Genomic DNA, 22,068 nt, shown 5'->3' on the forward strand with positions numbered 1-22,068 from the left:
TACAAGATGCCTAACTACGGAATATTACATTGCCGTGCACGTCAAGGATCCACCTTTCCTTATGCGCCGTATTGGATCCGGATACTTCATGGGCCTTCACAGATCCGACCATCTTCGCATGGCGGTTAAGATCCGGCTCCTGTTATCTGGGCTGGACTTCATCCATCTTGATCTACAGCAACTGGGCCGCCCGATGGGCCGCATGCCACCATCACCGTCTATGGGCCACCCGGGCTTGCCGGATCCAGGCCATGCTGTTGATATACCCATAAAGTATACCCACAACAGTAGCCCCCGAAGTTCTCCGAGATTCATCATTCCTCCGATTTCACTCATCTCGGATCCGAAGAGAATCTTGAAGAGCTTCCAAACATTCCTTGTTTCCGACTTCATTCAACCGGAAATCATCTGTTCTTCTATAACGGTAACTTAGCAGATTTTTCGCCCATGTTGCGCACAACTTTCTCTTTTCCCGCGCTAAATTTTCGGAGATGCGAATCTTCAGCCGGAATCACTGCACGGTTAGGTCACCACTGCGTCATTTTTACCGCTTTTAACCTAAGACACGTGGCGGCCATCCAACGGTGCGACCGTTCCGTTCCCACCGTTGGATCCGGCTCACGAATCTCCGCGCGGGGTCTATAAATACCCCACGCGACCGGTAACTTTCATTCTTTTCACCGCACCTTCACTTCGTCTTCTTCCTCGCAACTGCGCCGCCCCTTAGATCCAATCTCCGGCGAACTCCTCCCCGGGAAACTTCAACCACCACCGCTCCAAGGCTGCCCTCGACCCGAGCTTCGCACGGTTGATCGGGAATTTGCGTCCGCCGCCGATTCGTGGTCATCTGGAGCCGAACGCGCCAAGTCCGACGACTTCGACCTCGCCGGCGCAACGGGGAACCGCCACGCCATTGCTGGTAAGCTCGCCGGACCCGTCGAAGAAGACATAGCAAGCTTAGTTTAGTTCCGGCTACTCAGATCATTTCACCACATGCATGCAGCCGGAAGCATGTCCACTAATTCACCTAAGTGTACTGGTAGTACTCCGAATAGTCCAGAACCAAGCTCACCGGAAGCAATATGTCCGGAACCTTTAGCTTTCCTACCACCACATATTACCGACACTAGACTGGCTTAACCTTTCTCCGCATCTTCCAGCAACGCACTAGGCCGGATCCCAACCCTTCAAGAGATCCAAGAAGAACTCGAGGGTCAAGCAAGGATGGCCGCTAAAGTGCAAGAAGCGGAGCAGAAGAAGGGTTCCAAGGCCCGGAACCGTGAAGGTGAAAAGGGGCAGTGGTGGCCATGCGAGGTCAAAGACTCGGAGCTCAGAGACCTTCAGAATGAGGGCATGATTTCTCCGCATTGGAGTTTCATGAAAGACTCCGTCACCCCCAAGCCGGATGCGGACGAGCGCGTCCTTACGAAAGCCTGGGTGGAGCGCGGCCTGTCGCTCCCCTGTTCCGAATTTTTTCTCTCCGTCCTCACCACCTACGGCCTCCAGCCTCATAACATATGTCCCAACTCCTACCTCCTCCTCTCAAACTCTGTGACACTCTGCGAAGGACATCTCGGAATTCGCCCCGACATCCATCTGTGGCAATTCTTTTTTCGCGTCAAGATGGAGACGAAGGATAAGGCGATGGTAAACTGCGGAAGCATGACCTTCATGCTCCGCCCCGGAAGAAGGTATCTGCCTCACTCATCTCACGAGTCCGTCCGGTATTGGAACGCCGGATGGTTCTATGTAAAGAATATCCCAGTTCCGAACGTCCACGAGGGGCTTCCCAAGTTTATCAACAAGCCTCCGGAAGAACTAGACAGCTGGAGCCTGGTCCCCACCCTCGCACAATACCCGGAGCTGGATAAAGCAGCGCGGAGGATTTCCTGGTTAGTCCACGATGGGCTAACCGGAAGTGATTTGACTCTCAGTTGGTTCTCTCGCTGGATCCAACCCTTGAAGTACAACCCGCGACTGATCTGCGAGTACACCGGGGTGGAAGATCAACTCCGAGTCACCCGCGACAATCTGCCGGCTGATTCTCTGAAAAGGAGGATCAAGACACTTGTGAAGATTACCTGGGGCCAACCGGTCCCGGAGATTGTAAAAGACATCAAGACAAACAACCAGTGTCCTCCGGTATGTATTCGTATCTCAACATTTTAACTTCTCAAATTTGAAGTGTTTTTAACTTCTTCACTTTTACCTCTCCAGCTCGATACGTTGGCGGAGGAGGATTTTAGAGCTGTACTCCGAGTACCTACGAGCGCCGAAGGGGCGGAGGAGGATCCGGAGGACGACGACGAAGAGGAGGAGCAAGCTCCCAAGAAAGCTGCTCCCCGAACCACCAAGCGTCCTCGCGCCAAGGTTTCCGGCTCCGAAGCCGGTGCCAGCGGCGAGGCCTCCGCCAAAAAGGCCAAGATCAAGCCACCTCCGCTCGACTCAAAGAAGGCGGAGCGTGAACGCCTCAAACTGCTAGCAAACGCAGGGAAAGGATCACACCCCCTAATTCCCGGAGCTGCGTAAGTATCCGAGAGCATCTCACTTTTTACTGTGTAAGTTTGTTACTTATGTTTTTCCCTTTGCTTGTTACAGGAGCCAGAAAATCCCGGCTTCACGGGCTAACACCCAGAAGCCCATAACCAAATATTTGAGGACATCTTCGGTCGTGCCTCCGATAACCCCAACACCGCCAAGCACCTCCAACCAAGCTCCACCCCCGTCTCCGCCTGAAGCCCAGCCTTCCCCCGACCCAGCCGCCCAAACTCCGGAAGTCATTCCTGTGAGCAGCGAGAAGGTTGGCGGAAGCTATTCCGCTACGAAGCAGGCAGCTTCGGAAGGGCCTTAGGACAAGACCCCGGAGGAGGCTGAAGTAAACTCCCAAAATAAGGCTGAAGCTCCGGCTAATGATGCCGTAAGTTTTCCGGCCAACTTTGGGGATCCAACAAACCTGTACTCCACTCCGAAGGCTTATTCACATAAGTTCCTCCACAAGCTGATGGAGGCGGAGAAGTGGGAGCTGGAGCAGGACCTGCTGAACTGTATGATCAGCAATGCCTGGGGCAAGGCTGATGTTGAGTCTTCCGAGATTCAACTCCACAAGAAGTAAATCAGCGACTTCTTCGACCAGCTCCTCGTCAAGCGCAAGGTAATCCGATATTCCCAGTAGCCCCCAAGTATCTAGGCGGAAACTAGCAATAGTTAGCGCTTTGATACTTAGAGTAATATCAACTGAAATTTTTTAAAGTATCGTGGTAACCCCCAAGCGTCATGGCGGAAACTTTCCGGCAATGATGCTTCGAAAAATCTACACACAAAATATAAATATCTCCGGAATCTGATCCGAACTCTGACTTTTACAGGAACAACAGGCGCTGCATTATGAACTAAATAAGAACATCTCCCTGCAGTGCCGCGTCACCTTGAGCCAGGCGGAAGATATCCAGGTGGGCAAAGAAAGAATTGCAGAACTGGAAAAACAACTGGCGGAAGCCCAAGGTATGCCTCCGACCAGGCTTATCACTATTTCCAAGTTCCAACTTTGAATTGATCTTGATTTATTTGTAATAGGTGCGTCTTTCTCCCTCGCCACCGCATCCTCCGAGCTCGAGAGCCTGCGCTCCGCCTATCAAGATCTAGAGACCAAGTTTGCGGAGGCGGAATCAAAGCGGGAGCGCGCGGAAAAGCAGCTGGCGGAGAAGAAAACTGAGCTCCTTCAGAAAGAGGCGGATTTTGTGATGAAGCGCAAGGTTGATAGCGACACACTGCAGAAGCTTCAGAATGAAGTCCATGGGCTCCGAAACTACATGAATTCCGCGGAGAAAGGCTGGGACCTTCTCAACGCTGATGTCATGGGTAAGAATCCGGAAGTCAAAAGTCAAACTAATCCGCTAAACTCAAACTGATATTTGACTCCGACCGTTTTTGTGCAGAGCCCCTTGGTTATGATGAAGACCGGCGCAACCAGTTCCCTCGTGACGATCTGATCCGGCTTGCTGGAGACGATTGTAAAGATCTGATCTCCGCGAGCCGGAAAATCTGCCACAATCTGAACATTAAGGAGAGCAGAACCTGCGATGTCCGTGGCCTGATCAAAAGGGTGGACCTTCTCCTGGAGCTGGTTGTTGACCTTCAAGCCTCGTCTGCCAGGGGCGCCGCCCAAATGTCTCTGGCCATGTGCTTGGCACGCTCTCCCGATCTGGATATCGACCTCGCCACCACCGGAGTTCCTCCGAATGTGGATGTAGATGCACTACTAGATGCATGCAGTGGTTACGATACCTGGATCGCGTGCCGCATCCGCCACGACGAATTCTTCGAGAAGGTGGTGCTTCCTGCTGATGAAGTCCTCGAGGCAGAATATGCCAAGGAACGAGCAGCGGAGGCGCGACCCACCGGATCCGGCGACGAAGGCCAAATGACATGGACCAGCTCGAAGGATAAATCCAAGGATGGTGCCAATTCTCCGACTGAGGAAGCCGAGGATGATGATGAAGATGCTGTTTCTTCTCCGGCCAAGGAGGCGGAAGATGAAGCAGCGCAAACTGAAGATGGAACCTGCTCTTCTCCGGCTAAGGAGAAGTAGAAAACTTGATCCTGCGGAAAAACAATGCATCATTTTGGCCCCATCGAGGGTTTGTAATATATAACTTAAATTCTTAAGTAGCTAGGAACGAAACAATTGCATGGGCGGAAAACTTATCCTGCTATCCGTTTAATATATATGCATGTTTCGTTTGTTGGAAAAGTAAGTGCTAGTTTCTAAGTTTTCCGGCTTGCTCACTTGACCTTCCACGAGCCAGAAGACCTTTAGCCGGAAACGCTCTCCTGCGGCGACGAAGCCCAATGGCGATCCGTCAATAACCGCGGAAACAAGCCCCCAGCCGAGGTGCCGGAAGTCGCTACCAGGAATCCGTGAGTTCGCAACGAAAAACTTGTCTACCAGAAAACTTAAGCTCACGTCCTAAGGGACGATTTTAAAAATCACAACTTTCATACATGCTTAGGCGGAAATATCCAGTTCTGCGGTTTTAGTCGGAAAACATACACGATCCAAAAATGAAAAACTAAAGGAGGTAAAAGACTCAAAGAGTGAACCATATGCTTTATTTCATTGATCATGTATCATAAATATTACAAGATATGTAATATGGAAATTGCTAAGTGTAGAAAGGACGTAGCTGTGCTATATTCCAGGGATGATCTGTTTCATCATATATGTCATCTGGATCCTCCCGTTTGCGTTTCCCGTACCAATTGGCAGGTCTGTCCTTTAGCTCCCGGAAATCGACGAGGTAGTAAGATCCGTTGTGAAGCACTTTGCTGATGACGAAAGGTCCTTCCCATGGAGATTGCAACTTATGGTCTTTTACCTGTCGAAGGCGGAGGACCAAGTCACCTGCCATAAACGAGCGGTTCCGAACTCGACGACTATGATAGCGTCGGAGCTTCTGTTGGTAAATGGTGGAACGATGATCAGCTAAGTTCCGAGCTTCTTCAATCAGGTCCACAGATAGCTATCGAGCCTCGTCAGCAGTTTCTTCATTGTAGGCGGAAACTCGCGGTGAATCGTGGATGATGTCGGAGGGGAGCACAGCTTCGGATCCGTATACCAGGAAAAACAGAGTAAATACAGTTGACCTGTTAGGGGTAGTTCGCAAAATCCATAGAACAGAATCTAACTCCTCAGCGCAAGCTCCGGCTGCGCGCCGCAGCGGCTCTTCGAGGCGAGGTTTAATTCCGGCTAGTATGAGGCCATTGGCTCGTTCGACCTGACCATTGGATTGTGGATGCGCCACAGATGCAAGGTTAAGCCGGATTCCTACGTCATTGCAATAATCCTTGAGTTCTCCCTACGCAAAGTTCGTGCCATTATCTGTGATTATGCTGTGTGGGATGCCGAATCTCGTCACGAGGCTGCAAACAAATTTTAGTTCCATAGCACCATCGGCTTTTCTCATTGGCTTTGCCTCGATCCACTTACTGAACTTGTCAATAGCGACCAAGAGGTACTCAAAACTGCCAGGAGATGATTTCTTTAATTTCCCGACCATATCAAGCGCCCAGACCGCAAACGGCCAAGTAATAGGGATGGTCTTCAGCTCCTGAGCTGGAGCATTTGGTTGAGTAGCGTAGTACTGGCAACCTCGGCAAGTTTTCACCAGCTTATCAGCGTCTTCTTTAGCTGTGAGTCAGTAAAATCCTAGCCGGAAAGCTTTTGCAACGAGGGACCTGGGGGCGGCGTGATGCCCGCAATCCCCTGCATGGATCTCTCTGAGGATTTCAATGCCATCTTGACTTGAAACGCACTTTATAAACACCCCATTTGCACTTCTTTTGTAGAGCTGTCCATCAACAATTGTGTAGGATCTTGCTCGCCTGATGATCTGTCGTGCGAGGACTTCGTCCCCCGGCAACTTTCGATCGATAAGGTAATCCAGGAAAGGCTGCATCCAGGCCGGAATGATAGCCATTACCTCCTTAGCCGGAGACACTGCCATATCTGGGTTTTTCGGGTTAGCACCCTTCACCGAGGGTATCCGTAGGTACTCTAGGAAGATTCCAGGCGGAATTGGTTTTCGGCTGGATCCGAGCTTGCATAGCATGTCTGCCGCTGTGTTATCGTCTCTCCTGACGTACTTGACTTCATATCCGAGGAAGCTCTTGGCGATCTCGTTAACTTCGTCTCTATAAGCCGCCATAACGGAGTTTCTGGCGTTCCAGGTTCCGGCTACTTGTTGTGCCACCAGGTCGGAATCTCCGCAACATATGATGTGCTTGATCCCAATTTCCTCAGCGATGCGCAGACCGTGTAGTAGAGCCTCGTATTCTGCCATGTTGTTTGTAGCTTCGAAGTGAATCTGCATGACGTACTGCAATTCTTCTCAAGTTGGAGACTTCAGGGTAACTCCAGCCCCCGAGCCTTGATGTTGCTTGGATCCATCAAAGTGCATGATCCAGGGTTCAGGTTCCGGCTCAAGTGTGCCCTCCGGCGCTTCAGTCCAATCGACGAAAAAATCCACCAAAATCTGAGATTTGATTGAAGTTCTGGCTTTGTAGTTAATGTCGAAGGTGGAAAGTTCTATTCCCCACTTCGCTACGCGCCCTGTTGCGTCGGAGTTGTTGATGATCGTCGACAATGGAGCTTTGCTCACAACTGTCATGGGATGCTCTTGGAAGTAGTGTCTCAGCTTCCGGCTACCGAGGAAAACTCCATAGGCTAGCTTCTGAAAGTGAGGGTATCTTTGCTTGGATTCCGTCAGGACCTCGCTGATATAATATATTGGTCTCTGGACTCCGTGCTCATATCCTTCTTCCTTTCACTCCACCACGATGACGAGACTAATGACCTTATTGGAAGCTGCAAGATAGAGGAGCATAGGCTCTGACTCTCCCGGAGATGCCAACATAGGTGGGGAGGAGAGAATTTCCTTCAACCCCTGAAGTGCTGCGTCTGTTGCGTCGTCCCAGACAAATTTGTCTGTTTTCTTCAGCAGCTTGTACAAAGGTAGTGCTTTCTCACCAAGATGGCTAACAAATCTACTGATTGCGGCAACACAACCAGTTAATCGTTGCACATCTTTGAGACAAGTTGGCCTCTTGATGTTCAGGATAGCCTTGATTTTTTCCGGGTTCACTTCAATGCCTCTGTGAGACACAATGAAACCAAGGAGTTTTCCGGCTGGCACGCCAAAGCCGCACTTCAGCGGATTCAACATCATCTTGTATCGCCAGAGATTATCAAAGGTTTCCTGGAGGTCGCTGATCAAGTCGGATCCTTTCCGGGTCATGACCGCGATGTCGTCGACGTAAGCGTGCATGTTTCGGCCAATTTGGTTCTTCAGGCATCGCTGCATCGTACGTTGGTAGGTGGCACCTGCGTTTTTCAAGCCAAAAGGCATGGTAACATAGCAGTAAGTGCCAAAGGGTGTGATGAACGAGGTTGCCTTTTGGTCGGACTTCTTCATCCGGATCTGATGATACCAGGAATATGCGTCAAGAAAACACAAAAGTTCCGCCCCAGCCGTTGAATCAATGACTTGGTCAATGCGCGGCAAGGGGAACGGATCCTTTGGGCAGTGCTTATTCAAGCCAGAGTAATCGATGCACATTCTTAGTATTTTAGAATTCTTTTTGGGTACAAGGACGGGGTTTGCGACCCAATCAGTATGGATAACTTCTACTACAAATCCTGTCTCTAGTAACTTTGCTAATTCCATCCCTATGGCGCGGCGCTTCTTGTCTCCAAAGCGTCGCATAGCTTGCTTCACCGGTTTTGCACCCGGATTTATGTTGAGGTAGTGCTCGGCGAGTTCCCTTGGTACTCCGGACATGTCAGAAGGTTGCCATGCGAAGATATCCATGTTAGCTCGGAGGAACTCGACGAGCGCGCTTTCCTATTTGGGGTCCAAGCCAGCTCCGACAGACACTTGCTTGGAATCGTCGCCTTCCTTGAGGTCGACCTTCTTAGTGTCTATCGTGGCCTTGAACGAGTTCTTCTGTTTGGAGATCTGCTTCTTGGTGGTGTGCATCTCTGTCGGATCCACCGCGGCCCTGTAGCCTTGCAGCTCCTCTCCAGATATAACTGATTCTGCAAAGGCGGCTTCGCCCTCCTCGCAGTCTTGAGCTTTCTTGTAATCTCCGGATATGGTGATCCAGCCGTTAGGACCCGGAATCTTGAGCTTATTGTAGATGTAGCATGCCCTTGCGTGGAACTTGTGGTAGGTGGGCCTGCCGAAGATGACGTGGTAGGAGCTCTTGAAGGGCACTACCTCGAACGTGATCATCTCTTCGCGGAAATTATTAACATCACCGAAGGCCACGGGAAGTTTGATGCTACCCAGGGAGTTTGCCTTTTTACCCGGAACTACACCATGAAACTCAGTGGTGCTGTGCTTAAGCTGTTCCTTGGTAAGGTTCATCCTCTCCAGGGTCTCCAGGTACATGATGTTCAAGCTGGCTCCGCCATCCATAAGGCACTTGGAGAAGTCATACCCGTCGATGCGGGGACTCACAACCAGGGCGTAGCACTCTTTTGGGATGATGGTCGGGTGATCCACCCTATCGAAAGTGCAGGGTTTTTCCGATCACTTAACATACTGCGGCACAGCCGGAACTGTGGCGTTTAGGACCCGGAGGGCCGATTTCTTTGCCCGGACCGTTGGCGTTCCGAGGAAGGTGTGGTATGCACCAGCACTCTTTTTGCCAAAGGGGTTGGATTTGTTAGCTGCGGAAAGCCTCTTTGGGATCCGGCGAAGCGTCGTCCTCATCCATCGCCTCGGAACTATCCTCGTCTTTGTCCTTGTTCTTGCCCTTGCCTCCTTTGCCGCGAGGGCGGTGCTTCCGGGCGCGCTTGTATCCTGCTTCTGGGTCAGTTTTGAGATCATTGACCCACTTGCAGTTATGGTTGGTGTGGGAGGATTTGCCAGTAGCCGGATCCATATGGGCTAGACATGGCATATCCCTGTATTCTTCGTACGTCTGGGGAGCGCGGGTTCCGGCTGCGGTGACCTCGTTAGCTCGCTGCTGGCCCCTGCCGGCTCCGCCACCACGGCCGCGGCCTCTTCCACCTCCTTGACCTTCGAGCTGGAACGTCATGGCGACCATGTCGGATCCGCCGCCCTTCTGGTCTTCGGAGGGGTTCTTCCGCTTGTTGTTGTTGCTGCTGCCGCCGTTGTCACGGTTCTTCTTTTGCAGGTGCAGGGGTATGGCTGTGGCTGCGAGGTCTCCGCCTGCATCATCGTCGGCGGCGGTGTGATCACTGGCGATGGTGATCATGTCATCCAAAGTCAGTTTGTTCGCATTGACCAAGCAGGTGAGCTTATGCCGGAGCAGTCCTCCCCTCTGCAAACCACCTATGAAGGCGTGCATAGCTGTGCGATTATCCACGTTCTCGCACTCGTTTCTGGTTGCTAACCATCGGGTGAGGAAGTTCCTTGATGTTTCACCCTTCTTCTGGATACATGCCTGTAGATCGCTTGTCGTGGCAGGTCTCTTGTAGGTGCCCCTGAAGTGTTTCTCGAAGGCATTCTTCAGGTCAAACCAGCAAAAGATGGAGTTCGCCTCGAGGTCACTGAGCCAGGTACGAGCTGGACCAACAAGGTACAACTGGAGCATGCGGCAGGCTATGTTGGGGGTTCCTCCGACGAAGATCAGTGCATTGTAGTAATCCTCGATCCAGGTATCCGGCCTTTCAGTGCCATCATAATGCTTCAGGTTTTCGGGTAGCTTGAGGTTCAGGCTCTTTGGCTTTGGCTCCTCTCGGATCATCCTGCCGAAGCACTTTGGGCCAATGTAGTCAGATCTGTATTCATTGAGACGTTCCCGTGCGTCACGCGGGCCGTTGCGAGGGGATTTTGAGCGGGAGCGGGATCTCCGGCCTCTGCCTCCACCTCCACCTCCTCCACTGGGTGGTGGGGAGGGAGATTTGCGAGGGGGCCTGTGGGATTTTTTGCTTCCGCCCTCCGATTCTCCGCGCCTTTCTTGGTGCTGACACCGGCTTCGGTGACTACCTTCTCCGTGATGGCGGTCGTCTCCCTCGTTCCGGCTTCGGCGGGGCTCAGGCTCGCGTTCTTCGTTCCGGCTCCGACGAGGCTCCGGCGTGCGCTCCGTGTTCCTGTTCCTCTATGGTACCACGTTGTCGCGGATATTAATTCCACCAGGCCCATGGGGTCTGGTGTTTCCGGCGGGACTACGGCGGCGAGGAGGCGGAGGACGCGGGATCCGGGGCGGAGGTGACGGGTTCCGGTACTTGTCCTTGCCAGCGTACATCGGATCCTTTCCCTTCTTTGGGTTCGTCGGAGGTGTCTTCGATGGAACCGGGATCGGATTTGGATGTTCTCTGGTTCTCCTTCTGCGCTCCGTGGATCCGGTGCGCGATTCATCATCATGATGATGTCTTCCGGGGGCGTCCTTCTGCGCGGTGGACATACAGTGTTCCGGGTTGGATTCCAACCTGCCCGAAGTGTCTGCCTTGCTCTGTTGCTTCATTGCTGAGGCAACGAGCGTGCGGACGTAGTTGATATCGATTTCCTCATCTTTCTTGGTTAAGAGCTCCGCAACCTTCTTCATGTTGTCCTTTGGAGTTGTGAGCGGCTGTTGACCAGTGGGGGTTGCAAAGTTGATCTTGCGAGGGGCAATAGCTTCCCGCCGGATCCTATTTGCTTCCTTGTGGGCATCGCCCATCATGGATTCCCATTGTTGTCGGAGTTGCTTGGCCTTCTGTAGCGATTCTATAGCTTCGCGCTCTCTTTTGAGGAAATTATTCATAACGCTTTTAGCCTCTTTCCTTTCCTCCAGCATCGCCATTGCGGTGTTTGAAAATCTCTTGGCGGTGGCCAGCATCTCCTGCCTTTTGGCTTCTAGAGCCTCCGGATCTGCGGCATCATCTGGAGTTATTGATTTATTGAGGATTGCTGAATGCGCGATGGCGTCTATGCCTGCTTGCTCAATTAGCTCTTCTGGGGACAGGTACTCCCCGTGTCCTTCTCCGGAGTCCTGCGCAGCACGGTGATGAGACCGTGAAGGCGGAGTTTCCGAGTTGGATGGGCCCGGAAGCTTGGGGTCAGTCGGAGCAGTTTTGTCAGCCTGATCCAGCCCAGTTATGGTCGCAAGGACCTCCCTAGGCGGAACAGACTCTACCTCAGCTTTCTCCCCATCTTCGAGCTCCTTCATCAGGCGATTGTACTCTTCTGTGTCCATCGAGGAGCCATCGTCGGAAGTTGGACTTAAGTTGCCAAGGATTGATTCTTCTTTTTCTCCGGCATCCTCTTGCTGATCCGGGGCGTCGCTGTCTCCAACGGTCTCTTGCCGATCCAGAGCGTCGCTGTCTCCGGAAGCCTCAACCTGCATGGGTCCGGCTCCTTCCTGTGGAGGGGCGGTTCCAGCGGTATGTGCGAGAAAGTGCACGAAGTGACACCTCTGCTTCTCTAACACCTGGGAGACCCAAGCGGATCTGCATTGGTCTTCCACCGTAATTTCCTGCTCAGGGGCGGATTGGGTGGATTTCGAAATTTCCAGATCTAAGGCGGAATCTTCCTTAGGAAGCTCCTGCGTCTCAGATCGGATCTTCGCGACAACGTCCTTCTCAGCGGCGGTCGCGTCAGCGTGACTTACCAGGGCGTTTCCGTTGGAATCGACGATCTCGCCGATGAAGATGTGAATGCCGCCGATTGGGATGATGGAGAGCTTGATGGGGTCGGTTTTAGCCGGAATCCAGCACTCGTCCTGAGGGACAGTCGGAAAATTTCCGGCGTAAAGGACACGCCCCACCGCGATGGTTTCGTCGTAGCTTCCCATGGCGGAACCCTCCCGGTTCTGGCCTCCAGACGCCGCTGGCCCCACGGTGGGCGCCAACTGTCGTTGCTTATTTGACGGTACCTCGGAGGAGGGATCCTCACGAGGGGATGAAGGAGTAGGGGCCATTGGGCGGAGAGTCCTCGGGACGGTGGTACGCGAGTTACCCAGCTTCGGAACACCTGCTCGAGGACAGGGCCTACTGCTGCTTGTCTGGAATTATCTGGGCGCTTTCGCGTTGTTATAATGAGTTGTGGTTGTGCCTCTAGGGCTCCCGGGATCCGGCTTATAAAGACGTCCGGATCTAGGGTTTACACGGAGAGTCCTAGCCGGAATACAAGATGCCTAACTACGGAATATTACATTGCCGTGCACATCAAGGATCCACCTTTCCTTATGCGCCGTATTGGATCCGGATACTTCATGGGCCTTCACAGATCCGACCATCTTCGCATGGCGGTTAAGATCCGGCTCCTGTTATCTGGGCTAGACTTCATCCATCTTGATCTACAGCAACTGGGCCGCCCGATGGGCCGCATGCCACCATCACCGTCTATGGGCCACCCGGGCTTGCCGGATCCAGGCCATGCTGTTGATATACCCATAAAGTATACCCACAACAGATAGTGTGAAGCATGGGAGGGTCCTGGCGCCTGCTTGGGATGGCATGGTCAAGGCAGCGCACGACCGACGTGAAGCAAGGGTGTGTCATGCCCTTGCCACCAGCAGGATGCCGGGAGTGAGTAAGGGTGGCGGTCCACTCACTGGAACACGCTCCACGATGCGGATTTGTTGCCGGACCTTTGAGGTGGAGTGAGGCTGCATCAGCCATGGCCTAGCAACAGTGAAGCCCTGGTTGAACAGGGTAGTGGGCGTGAGGTATTAGAGGGGATTAGTAGGGGTTGTGCTATGGTGGAGGTAGGGCGGGTGGAGGAGGTCTTGCTGTGAGCGGCCAAGGGTGGAGGAGCTTGGTCGGGTCGAGGCAAGAAAATTGTGTGAGAGAATAGAGTAGGAGAGAGATTGTCAGTGAGGACGTGAGCTTTGTTTTGGACGGAGCATCAGTTCTCTATCGAATCGAACTCTACTACATTGGCATGAGCGGCCAACGGTAATTTAGCTCAATCAATACTTCGTCTGTTCAAAAACAAGTGATTTAACTTTTTACAGATATAAACATATCTACACACTAAAACGCGTCTAGATGCAACCGTATTTAACCAAAGTTAAGTCACTTATTTATGAATGGAGGAAGTTGTGTGTGTGAACAGGTTAAGAACTATAAAAGGCTATATTAATCCTGGTGAGACATTCACGGACAAGATATATGAGTATTTGTTAGAATGGATCGGCTAGCTGGCCTAGATATTCATTGGAAAGTAAAAATAAAATACATAAGGTTTTACAGTACTCACAATATTAAATTAAATACATATATGAGTAATTAAATTGAGAGATGTCATGGATGCGCACTTGTGGCGATTTTGAAGGCAGACTCCATTTCAGTTTGTACATCATCCCGACTTTTTGATAGGAAAAATATTGTTCACTTTTGGTTTATGTACGACATGACGTTAAATTTTTTTTTGTTGCGTAGACATGATGTTAAATTGATTTAATTTTTTTTACTCCCTCCGATTCATTTTTATTGACTCAGATTTAGTACAACTTCATACTAAATCCGAGTCAATTAAAAGGGATAGGAGGGAGTACTAAATATCACACAACTATCTTTTTCAATGTACTTCCATATAAGTGTATTTCATAGTTAGGCATGTGACGTGGGTAATAAAAAAATAAGCCGTAGCAACGCACGGACATTCAACTAGTGCACATAGAAGAGAAGTTTATGAAAAAGGCACCTGACAAGAACTTGGACACCAAAAGTGGAACCTCAAACGTTTGGATATATGAAGTCAATAGTTAAGACATAACAGTACCACATAGCTAGGTTACCCGGATACGGTGATACGGATACTGCGATACGCCAATACATCCATTTTTCAAAAACACGGATATGGAGATACGTTTGTATACATATAATTATAATAACATATACTAGCACTATGCCCGCGCGTTGCCGCGAAACAATACTAACTTAATAAATTTAAATTTCTTAAATGATGAATTTGCAGTATGCTTTGCGTGTTTACCATACCTTATAATTTTTCTAATAATATGCACTATGAACAGAATTTCTCTTTTATAAAAATTATTTCCTCCATTCCAAATTATTTCCCATAGATTCGTCTAGAAACACATGTATTTAGACGTGTTTTGTTCAGTGTGTAAATACAAGTGAATCTAGAGAAACTCGTGTCAATTAATTTGAAAAGGAGGAACCATTTTTTTGAATAAAATTATGTATGCTAGTTAGGCATCACAATGCAACCAAATTAAGGTGAACCATATTTTTTATAAAACAACAACATGAGCAATACAACCAATTTTCTGTCAAATTCATTAGGGAATACAACAACATTCAAATACGTAGACCTCCACCAGTTTTCTCTTGCGTTTTTATTCAATCCGGATGCAAACCAACCTCACTTTACATAGACAACTTCTTCAATCATAGAGGGCAAATGCATGGAAGTACTTACATATGTCCTCTCGTTATTGAAGGCATACAAGTCCTGGTTGACATTCTCTACCTGTTCGAGAAGTTCGTAACATGGATCAGTTTTCTCCAGCTGGATTAAGATTAATCCATCTACCTGCTGTGGTAAAAAATTGAGGGAAGAAATTTTGTCGGACATGAAAACTCCACCCTGAGGTTTGGACATGGCCTCTGCTGCGACAGCTCCGGCTCCGTGGCATAATCGCGATGGCTCCGGCTATGTAGTGGTCGTGACATGGCATCCATGGTGGCTACAGTTGCGTACGCGCGGGCACGGCGCTTGGCCTCAACTGCGGCACCGTGCTAGGCAGGCGAGGCCAGCGACGCGAAGAACTGCTCGGCGTGAGATCAGCGAATTCTGCGGCTGCCGTTGAGCTCCTATCTGCACCAGAACATGGACCCCAAGACAAGGGTGTTACTATTTATTTTCCGCAAGAGATGGATTTGGAGGGAATCTCGAATCATCGCTCATAGGCAGCTATGAATCGCGCTCGGATGCGGCGCGTGCGCTCGCGATTAGCGTTTGGCTTAAGCTCACGCGTTGGATGCTAGCTCTTGATTGGGCCGGGAGAAATTGACGCACCAAATTAATAGAAGACATGATGGACCGCTAATTGGGCACCAGATCTTGTTTAGAAGACACGATGGTCCACCAGGCCTTGTTTAGAAGGCGTGATGGTCGCGATCGATCGCTGATGGTGCGGCGTCAACGACGGATCCAAATTTAATAGTAAAGATAGAGATTAGGATTAAAAAAACATATATACAGATTACTGATTTTTTTGCAGTATTCGTGCAACGTAGCGACATAGTTGGAAAATCCATATTATTTATCAAGCCACATGACGGAACGGTACGGTCTTGGAACAAGTACAGAAGTTGCTGGTAGACATACATAGGTGTACTTATACGCCAATCGACCGATGGATCTCGTCTTATTCATGACACAAGACACAAACCACGCGCGACTCATACTAGTACCGGTCCACTCATCGATGATCCATCCATCGTGCTTAACTGAAATCATATGGATCACTTGCAGGTGCACGGGTTGCAGGTGCACGGGTTGCACTTGCAGCCTCCGTTCTCTGCTCCGGTGGCGGCGGCCGCGTCCTCGAACGATGCCTTGGAAGAGGGCGCAACTCCCATGATGAGAGTCTGACAGGTGGTCACCCCCTCGTCCATCTCAGGGTACATCTTGCACCTGCATACATATCCACACCACCATCAGTCACAAAGTCATGAGGCCAAAATTATTAATTTCTGTGAAACGATAACTGCTTTAGGCTCATCTCAAAAGGGGATCTATTTTTTAATGCATACACGTGTGAGATCTCTACGCATATATCAGAAAGAAATTAAAGACACGACAAATCGATGCAACCCATGTTAATGGATCTTTGATTTAGCAGATCAAACGGCCGGATCGAAGAACAGAGTCGCCAGAAGATGAAGGGGAGACAAAAAAAGACAGAGAAAGATTAATAGTTACCCTCCGCAGCCGTTGCCGCACTTGCAGCCGGATCCGCACCCGCAGTTGCCACCACAGCACGACATGATGAAGCTCTCAACACAGCACCTGGATCTGCTTCTCTTCTCTCTGGTGAACACTGAAGAACTCGCGTGCTCTGCCCTGATCCGCTTGGCAAGGTGTCATTTATAGCGCAGGGAGATAGGCCATCCACCGTCCACGTCTCGGCAAGACCGATCTCTCTAGCTAGTGACGTGCGTGGCGCGGACGGTACCGCTGCTGAGGTGCCCCTCAATTTTGGCCCCTCACTGATTGAAACGAACAACTCCTGGCGACCGTCCATAGGACGCGGACAAAATGCGTTTGGCGTAGAGTGCATGCATGCAGTCGTGATCCACGATCCTACCGAGTGTACTGTATATTTTCTTTTCAAACCTTTTTTTTTTCAAATATGGAGTATCGAGTGTGTTACGAGTCTGATAGTAGTACTAGTATATTTTCTTTTCAAACTTCTTTTTTTTACTCAAGAAGCCATTTTTCTGTTCAGATGGATACCAATATGTCAAGTCAAGGTAATTAAGATGCATGCGAAATGGTATTTAAGATGAGCATGACTCTTGCATGCATGCATCCATCAAAGAGGCTTCACGAACCAGAATAGACAAGAGGAGGGGAAGCAGAATATCTGTTGTGCTTATCCACTTATGAATGTGTTGGACCTAATCCTCCCTGTAGGTCCATTCTACGATGTGCTAGGTACCTCAAACACAGTATAGACGTAGACGTTTACATATACGTATATTCACTTATACTTATAAACGCACGTACGCACATCCTACCTCTATAATCATCTCCGAGAAACTGAGTTCAAGAAACTGATTTGACGGGTCTTGAGATTTTGAGATTGATGAAGTCCACGGCTGCCTTGTTATCGACGGAAACGTCACCCCCTCCTGAAAAATATTATGCCTTTTAATGAGACACCAAACTGTTAAATCTAGAATTTAAACTCTGATAAACTGGGGCTGACACTGCCCTCCTAACCACCCAACTATTTCTACTTCGATCTCATGTCCCAGCGGTAGAAGAGAAAATGGCATGGAATTCAAAAGGGAAACCATTTTTTCATGCACTACGGTCGAGACAAGTGTAATAAGATATCTTCTAGCTGTTGGGCTCTGGCTACGTGTCCATTGACTGTCTCCTTTAGATATGCACCACAGCTAGTGTGATCACGACATGAATTGTTAAAAGTGATATCCTGAGACAGAGACACATGACCTGGCGCTGAAGCATAGCTACATAGACAGGCACGTCAGCAGCGGATGGAGAAGAGTAACGGACATTGCTAGGCGCTCCTAGTACGGTTTTTGAAATGATTTTTTTGCAGGGTGTGTAAAAAAAAAGATGAAAATCGTTGCAGAAAACTCTTTACGAGATATTTTCTTATTCTATTACATAGACGCAAAAGAAGTCAGTTATCTGCACAGAATGTGGAGACATATGCACAAAATCTTTCTAGATTTTCTTTTACATTTTACCAATGGTAAGAAAATCGGTAATCGTTAACTACTCGGTCGGTTTGGGAGTAGTGAATAATCGGAATTCGGACGATTAACTGATTTAATCGGTCGGCTATTAATCGACGCAACCTGCACAAATTAGCACACAAAACACGACTATATAAGAAATAAACAAATAGTATATGGGTCTCTAAATGTCTGCCCTACTTTTCTAGAGCCCCAAATCTCATTAAAACATGTAAGCTTCTGATGTAATCTTCTAGGTCATTAGCGACAAAGGAGCCACCAACCTCCGCCATGTTCCTTCTTTTCGCTTCTCCTATTTTGCCCTCTGAAGTTTCTCTTCTCCCGCCACCTACCTAGGGTACTGTCCATGTTGCACCTCGACCATCTACCCTATTTGAAGGCGTCCTGGAGCTCTTCGACAAGCTCCTCAAGGCGGTCGAGATCTTGTATCCAAGGTCTGGTCAGCAACGGAGAGCAATTGTTCAACGACGGCGGAAATCGACCTCTCGGAGGCGAGAATCGAGTTGAAGCTTCCGAAGCCTACTTGATTTGGACGGGGAAGCTGTTGGAGGGGCAATCTGCGTTGAAAATTTTACATCTTTATTGATCAAAGAGGACTAATTAATCGGGAACATTCCTAGTAATTGGGCTGTCAAAGCAATTAATCGGGTTAAAGGATTAGCACAAACGAATAGATGTAATACACACGGTCAGGCCCCTAGTAGCGATTAATCAGCCTATTAATCACTGATTCGGTCTGGTTTTTGAACAGTGCATTTTACAATATTTTTCATATGCACCCGAGGTAAAAGTAGATTTCCGAAGAGAAACACTCTAGTCACAATTCCCAAGAACAACAGTGGATGATTGGTGCACTCTAGACACAGATTACTTTTAGCAGCGTCAAATTACCCAAAAGGGTCATCTCGCTCGATGTTTAATTACCTCAAGCTCAGAATCTAGTTTCACCTTTGATTTTTTTTTCTGAAGCGATCTTTCCTCTCAGTTGTGGTAGCAATCGATCTGAAAATACAGGACGTACGTTGTACAAGCAGACCTGCGTGCCGGACGTACGGTAGGTGCTAGCCGATAAGATTTGTGTAGTAATCGTCCCAGATATACCCTGTTTTTCTCTTCCAACTAGCCGGTTGGAGTACTATACTGGGATCAGTGGTGTTGGTAGATAAAAAAATAGGTTCAAAGCTTGGTACGTCAAAAAAGCCGGTATCTTTATTCTTTCCATGCGTGTGTTGTTCGACCAATTGATATCGTCAAAAACCCATCGTACCGAGAAAAAGTGACCAGTTCTGAAAGGGAAATTGGGCAACGAGTAGGAGTTCATGTCGGGATGAATTCCAAAGTTAGATGAAAGGGAAAGTGGGCAACATATACGAGTAGCCGTTCGTATCGGGATGACTATCCAAATTAGATGCTGCTTTATTTAATCCAACAATCAAGAGAAGAATCAAAAAATCAAAGTTGATTGCCAAGGTGTGGCAGAGGAGCCAAACACGGCTAATCAAAAAACAATCGACCAAAAAATCGATCGACGAGCGACGCCATGGCCGGATCGCCGGCGTGCCGTCCACTTCGCCCTCCGCGTCTAGACTGAAGGGAAACGTGCCCCATGATGATTTTTTTGAAAATAAGTTCAGAACTCAGAACTCAGTACATAAGAGACTCCTCGTCGCCAAGATGACGCACAGCACATTCAACCGTCGGCAAAGAAAGATCATGCCGTCATTGCCACATCCCGAAATTTTCTAAATTTTGGAATGTAAAATATAAATAAGTTTAATGTTTGATTGTTTGAACTTGATTAAAAATTCACAAAGAATTAAAACTTTTAAAAGTTATTTACAAGTAAATTCCAAAATGAGGTTTTCAAAGACTTTTGATTTCAAAGTATTTTTCAAAATCAAACATAGCTTGGCTTTCAAGGTTTTCAAATCCTTAATGGATTTTTATTTGAGAAAAACAAAACCGAGAAAACTCTATTTGCAAAGTAATGCCCAAGTAGCCATATAGGCCAATTGTATAAAATGATTATTTTATTTTCCCAAATGGATATTAAACAGGTCACTTAGTTTCCTAAAACACTATTTTGATTTTTACAAATTTTTATAAACTTGTTTGGTATGCGTATGTTGAAACTATCTCATATGGCCATAATGGCATAGTTGTAATAAAATAATATAAAATAAAAAATTGTAAAATTTAAGTTCTTATGTTACTCTATACTGAGAAAAATAATTTTACAAATTTATTTCACTCAAATTAGAGCTATGAAACTCATTTTATAAAAGAAACAAGTAAAAAAGAAAAAGGAAAAAAAACAAAGTGGGCCGGCCAGCCGGACCGACCGGCCCAGCTGGCAGCCAGGCCAAGCCCACCAGGCCGACCAAGCGGCCGACCGGACCGAGCCAGGAAACGACCGAGTCGGTCGTGTCTACCGTGCCACGAACGATTTTCGTTTTGGTACAAACTATGTCCACTTAAACATACTTTTCTTGAGCTACACAACTCCGAATCTATATCCATTTGTTTTCACGCGTTCCTAACTTCGAGGCCCACCTTTTCCACCGACTTATGGTCTATATAAACCCTCCACCACGCTGCAGTTTCGTTTTCCCTTTGTTCCTCTCGAAACCCTAGATTAACAAATTTTAACTCGTTAATTTGACCACCAAAACTACCTCAAATTGCTTCGGCCTCTTAAAAAAATCCCGACCAATGTCAAATCTTTTCGTCCACCACACACGGAGAATTTCGCATCGCAAGGCGTCAGGTCTGACAAAAGGAATCCTCAATTAGTTCGCGTTCGTTCCACGAAATCCAAATTCGTTTGATGAGTATGTAGATTCGACCACCCTCTACAATTTTCATGTTGAAAGTTTTTCGATTTGAAGTACAGATTTGTCTCTCATCTACAGATCTATTTCGAGTAATCCGGAGCCAAATCGAGTTTCAAAACGATTCCGAATCGTCGTACGTTCAATACGGAAGTTGTTCCTCTCGTCAAGATCTTTCAATTGCCGTAAGTCTCACCTTGTTTCGTTCATCGAGCAAGAAGAAAATCGTGTTACAAGATTCAGATCTCATAAGGTATAACCCAGATCTTGTCAAACTCATTATTCCGATTTAAAAATTAATCTGTACTTTAGATAGATCTATTAATTCTATAGAATTTTGATGTAGAAAGTTTTTCCATTTGAGTAAATTTTTCTGTCAACCTTTATGATATCATCATGACATCAGCATAGTCAACTCAGCCTGGTCAAAGTCCATTACAGTCAGCGGTACGGTCAGCGGTACAGTCAGCAGTACAGTCAGCGTCTCAGTCAAACTCGGTCAAACTCGTTTTAAATTTAATTTTAAATATCAGATTATATGTCGAACTTAGAAATTCAATATAAAAACATCTAGATATCCAAAATTTATGATTTTTATATCATTGGAAAGCTTGTAACCTGTAGAATCCAAATATGCAAGAATGTTGTATATGTTATGTATTACTTTTCGAATCATAATTCAAATGGTTTAATTGACTCTTTTTCACTATAAAAATTATATCAAATAATCCACTGGTCCAAATTTTATGATTTTATAGTCTCTGGAATCCTTAGAACTTGTAGAACATCATGGAATCAAAAAACATCAAAGTTGTTATGTGTACAAACTTGGTGGGTTCAAATTAATTCAAATCACTATTTTGATCATAACTTAAGTTCTAAAAATGATTTTGGAGTGAACCCAATTGCATAAGTCTTGTTTTACAGTACTCCATCCAGTAGCACCACTGTCCAAAATATTTGAATCACTTTACAAATATTCAAATTCAAATATGAGAATTTGAGTATATATCCATTATTGATTTCTATAATCCTTTCCCAATATGATTCTTTTGTGAAGGTGAAACTTATGATCACATTCACACACCAATACCACTAGACACTTTACCTTGAATCAATATCGTGTCTATTCAAATTCTTTTTCATTCACTCCTTTGACTTAGTTTAAAACTATTCAACTTACAAATGAGTAAATTGAGTAATTCTATATATCATTTGTTTATACCCAAGCCTATGTGTAACTCATACTATCTTAGTAAGTGTTGTCACACTTTACTAAATAATATTTTGAGTTGCGCCATT

At 47.6% G+C, this 22,068-nt stretch overlaps 1 protein-coding gene across 1 annotated transcript; it reads right to left on the reverse strand.

Annotated features, from left to right (window-relative positions):
• Window positions 1-15,723: 15,723 nt before the first annotated feature.
• On the reverse strand, window positions 15,724-16,563 carry LOC127340665 (metallothionein-like protein 2). The gene is made up of 2 exons (XM_051366400.2): window positions 16,407-16,563; window positions 15,724-16,118 (listed from the first exon to the last, which is right to left on the reverse strand). The coding sequence occupies exons 1-2, from the start codon at window positions 16,469-16,471 to the stop codon at window positions 15,947-15,949; spliced, it is 237 nt and encodes a 78-aa protein (XP_051222360.1). The 5' UTR covers window positions 16,472-16,563; the 3' UTR covers window positions 15,724-15,946.
• Between the last annotated feature and the right edge of the window lie 5,505 nt (window positions 16,564-22,068).

The sequence above is a fragment of the Lolium perenne genome, chromosome 3 (genome assembly GCF_019359855.2).
Source record: "Lolium perenne isolate Kyuss_39 chromosome 3, Kyuss_2.0, whole genome shotgun sequence".
In the NCBI taxonomy this organism is placed as follows: domain Eukaryota; kingdom Viridiplantae; phylum Streptophyta; class Magnoliopsida; order Poales; family Poaceae; genus Lolium; species Lolium perenne.

Excerpts from the sequence above, each read along its gene's own strand:
- LOC127340665 (XM_051366400.2), bottom strand. The coding sequence starts at position 16,471 with ATGTCGTGCTGTGGTGGCAACTGCGGGTGCGGATCCGGCTGCAAGTGC. Across the intron at positions 16,119-16,406 it reads TGCGGCAACGGCTGCGGAGG|GTGCAAGATGTACCCTGAGA; the intron begins GTAACTATTAAT and ends ATATGTATGCAG.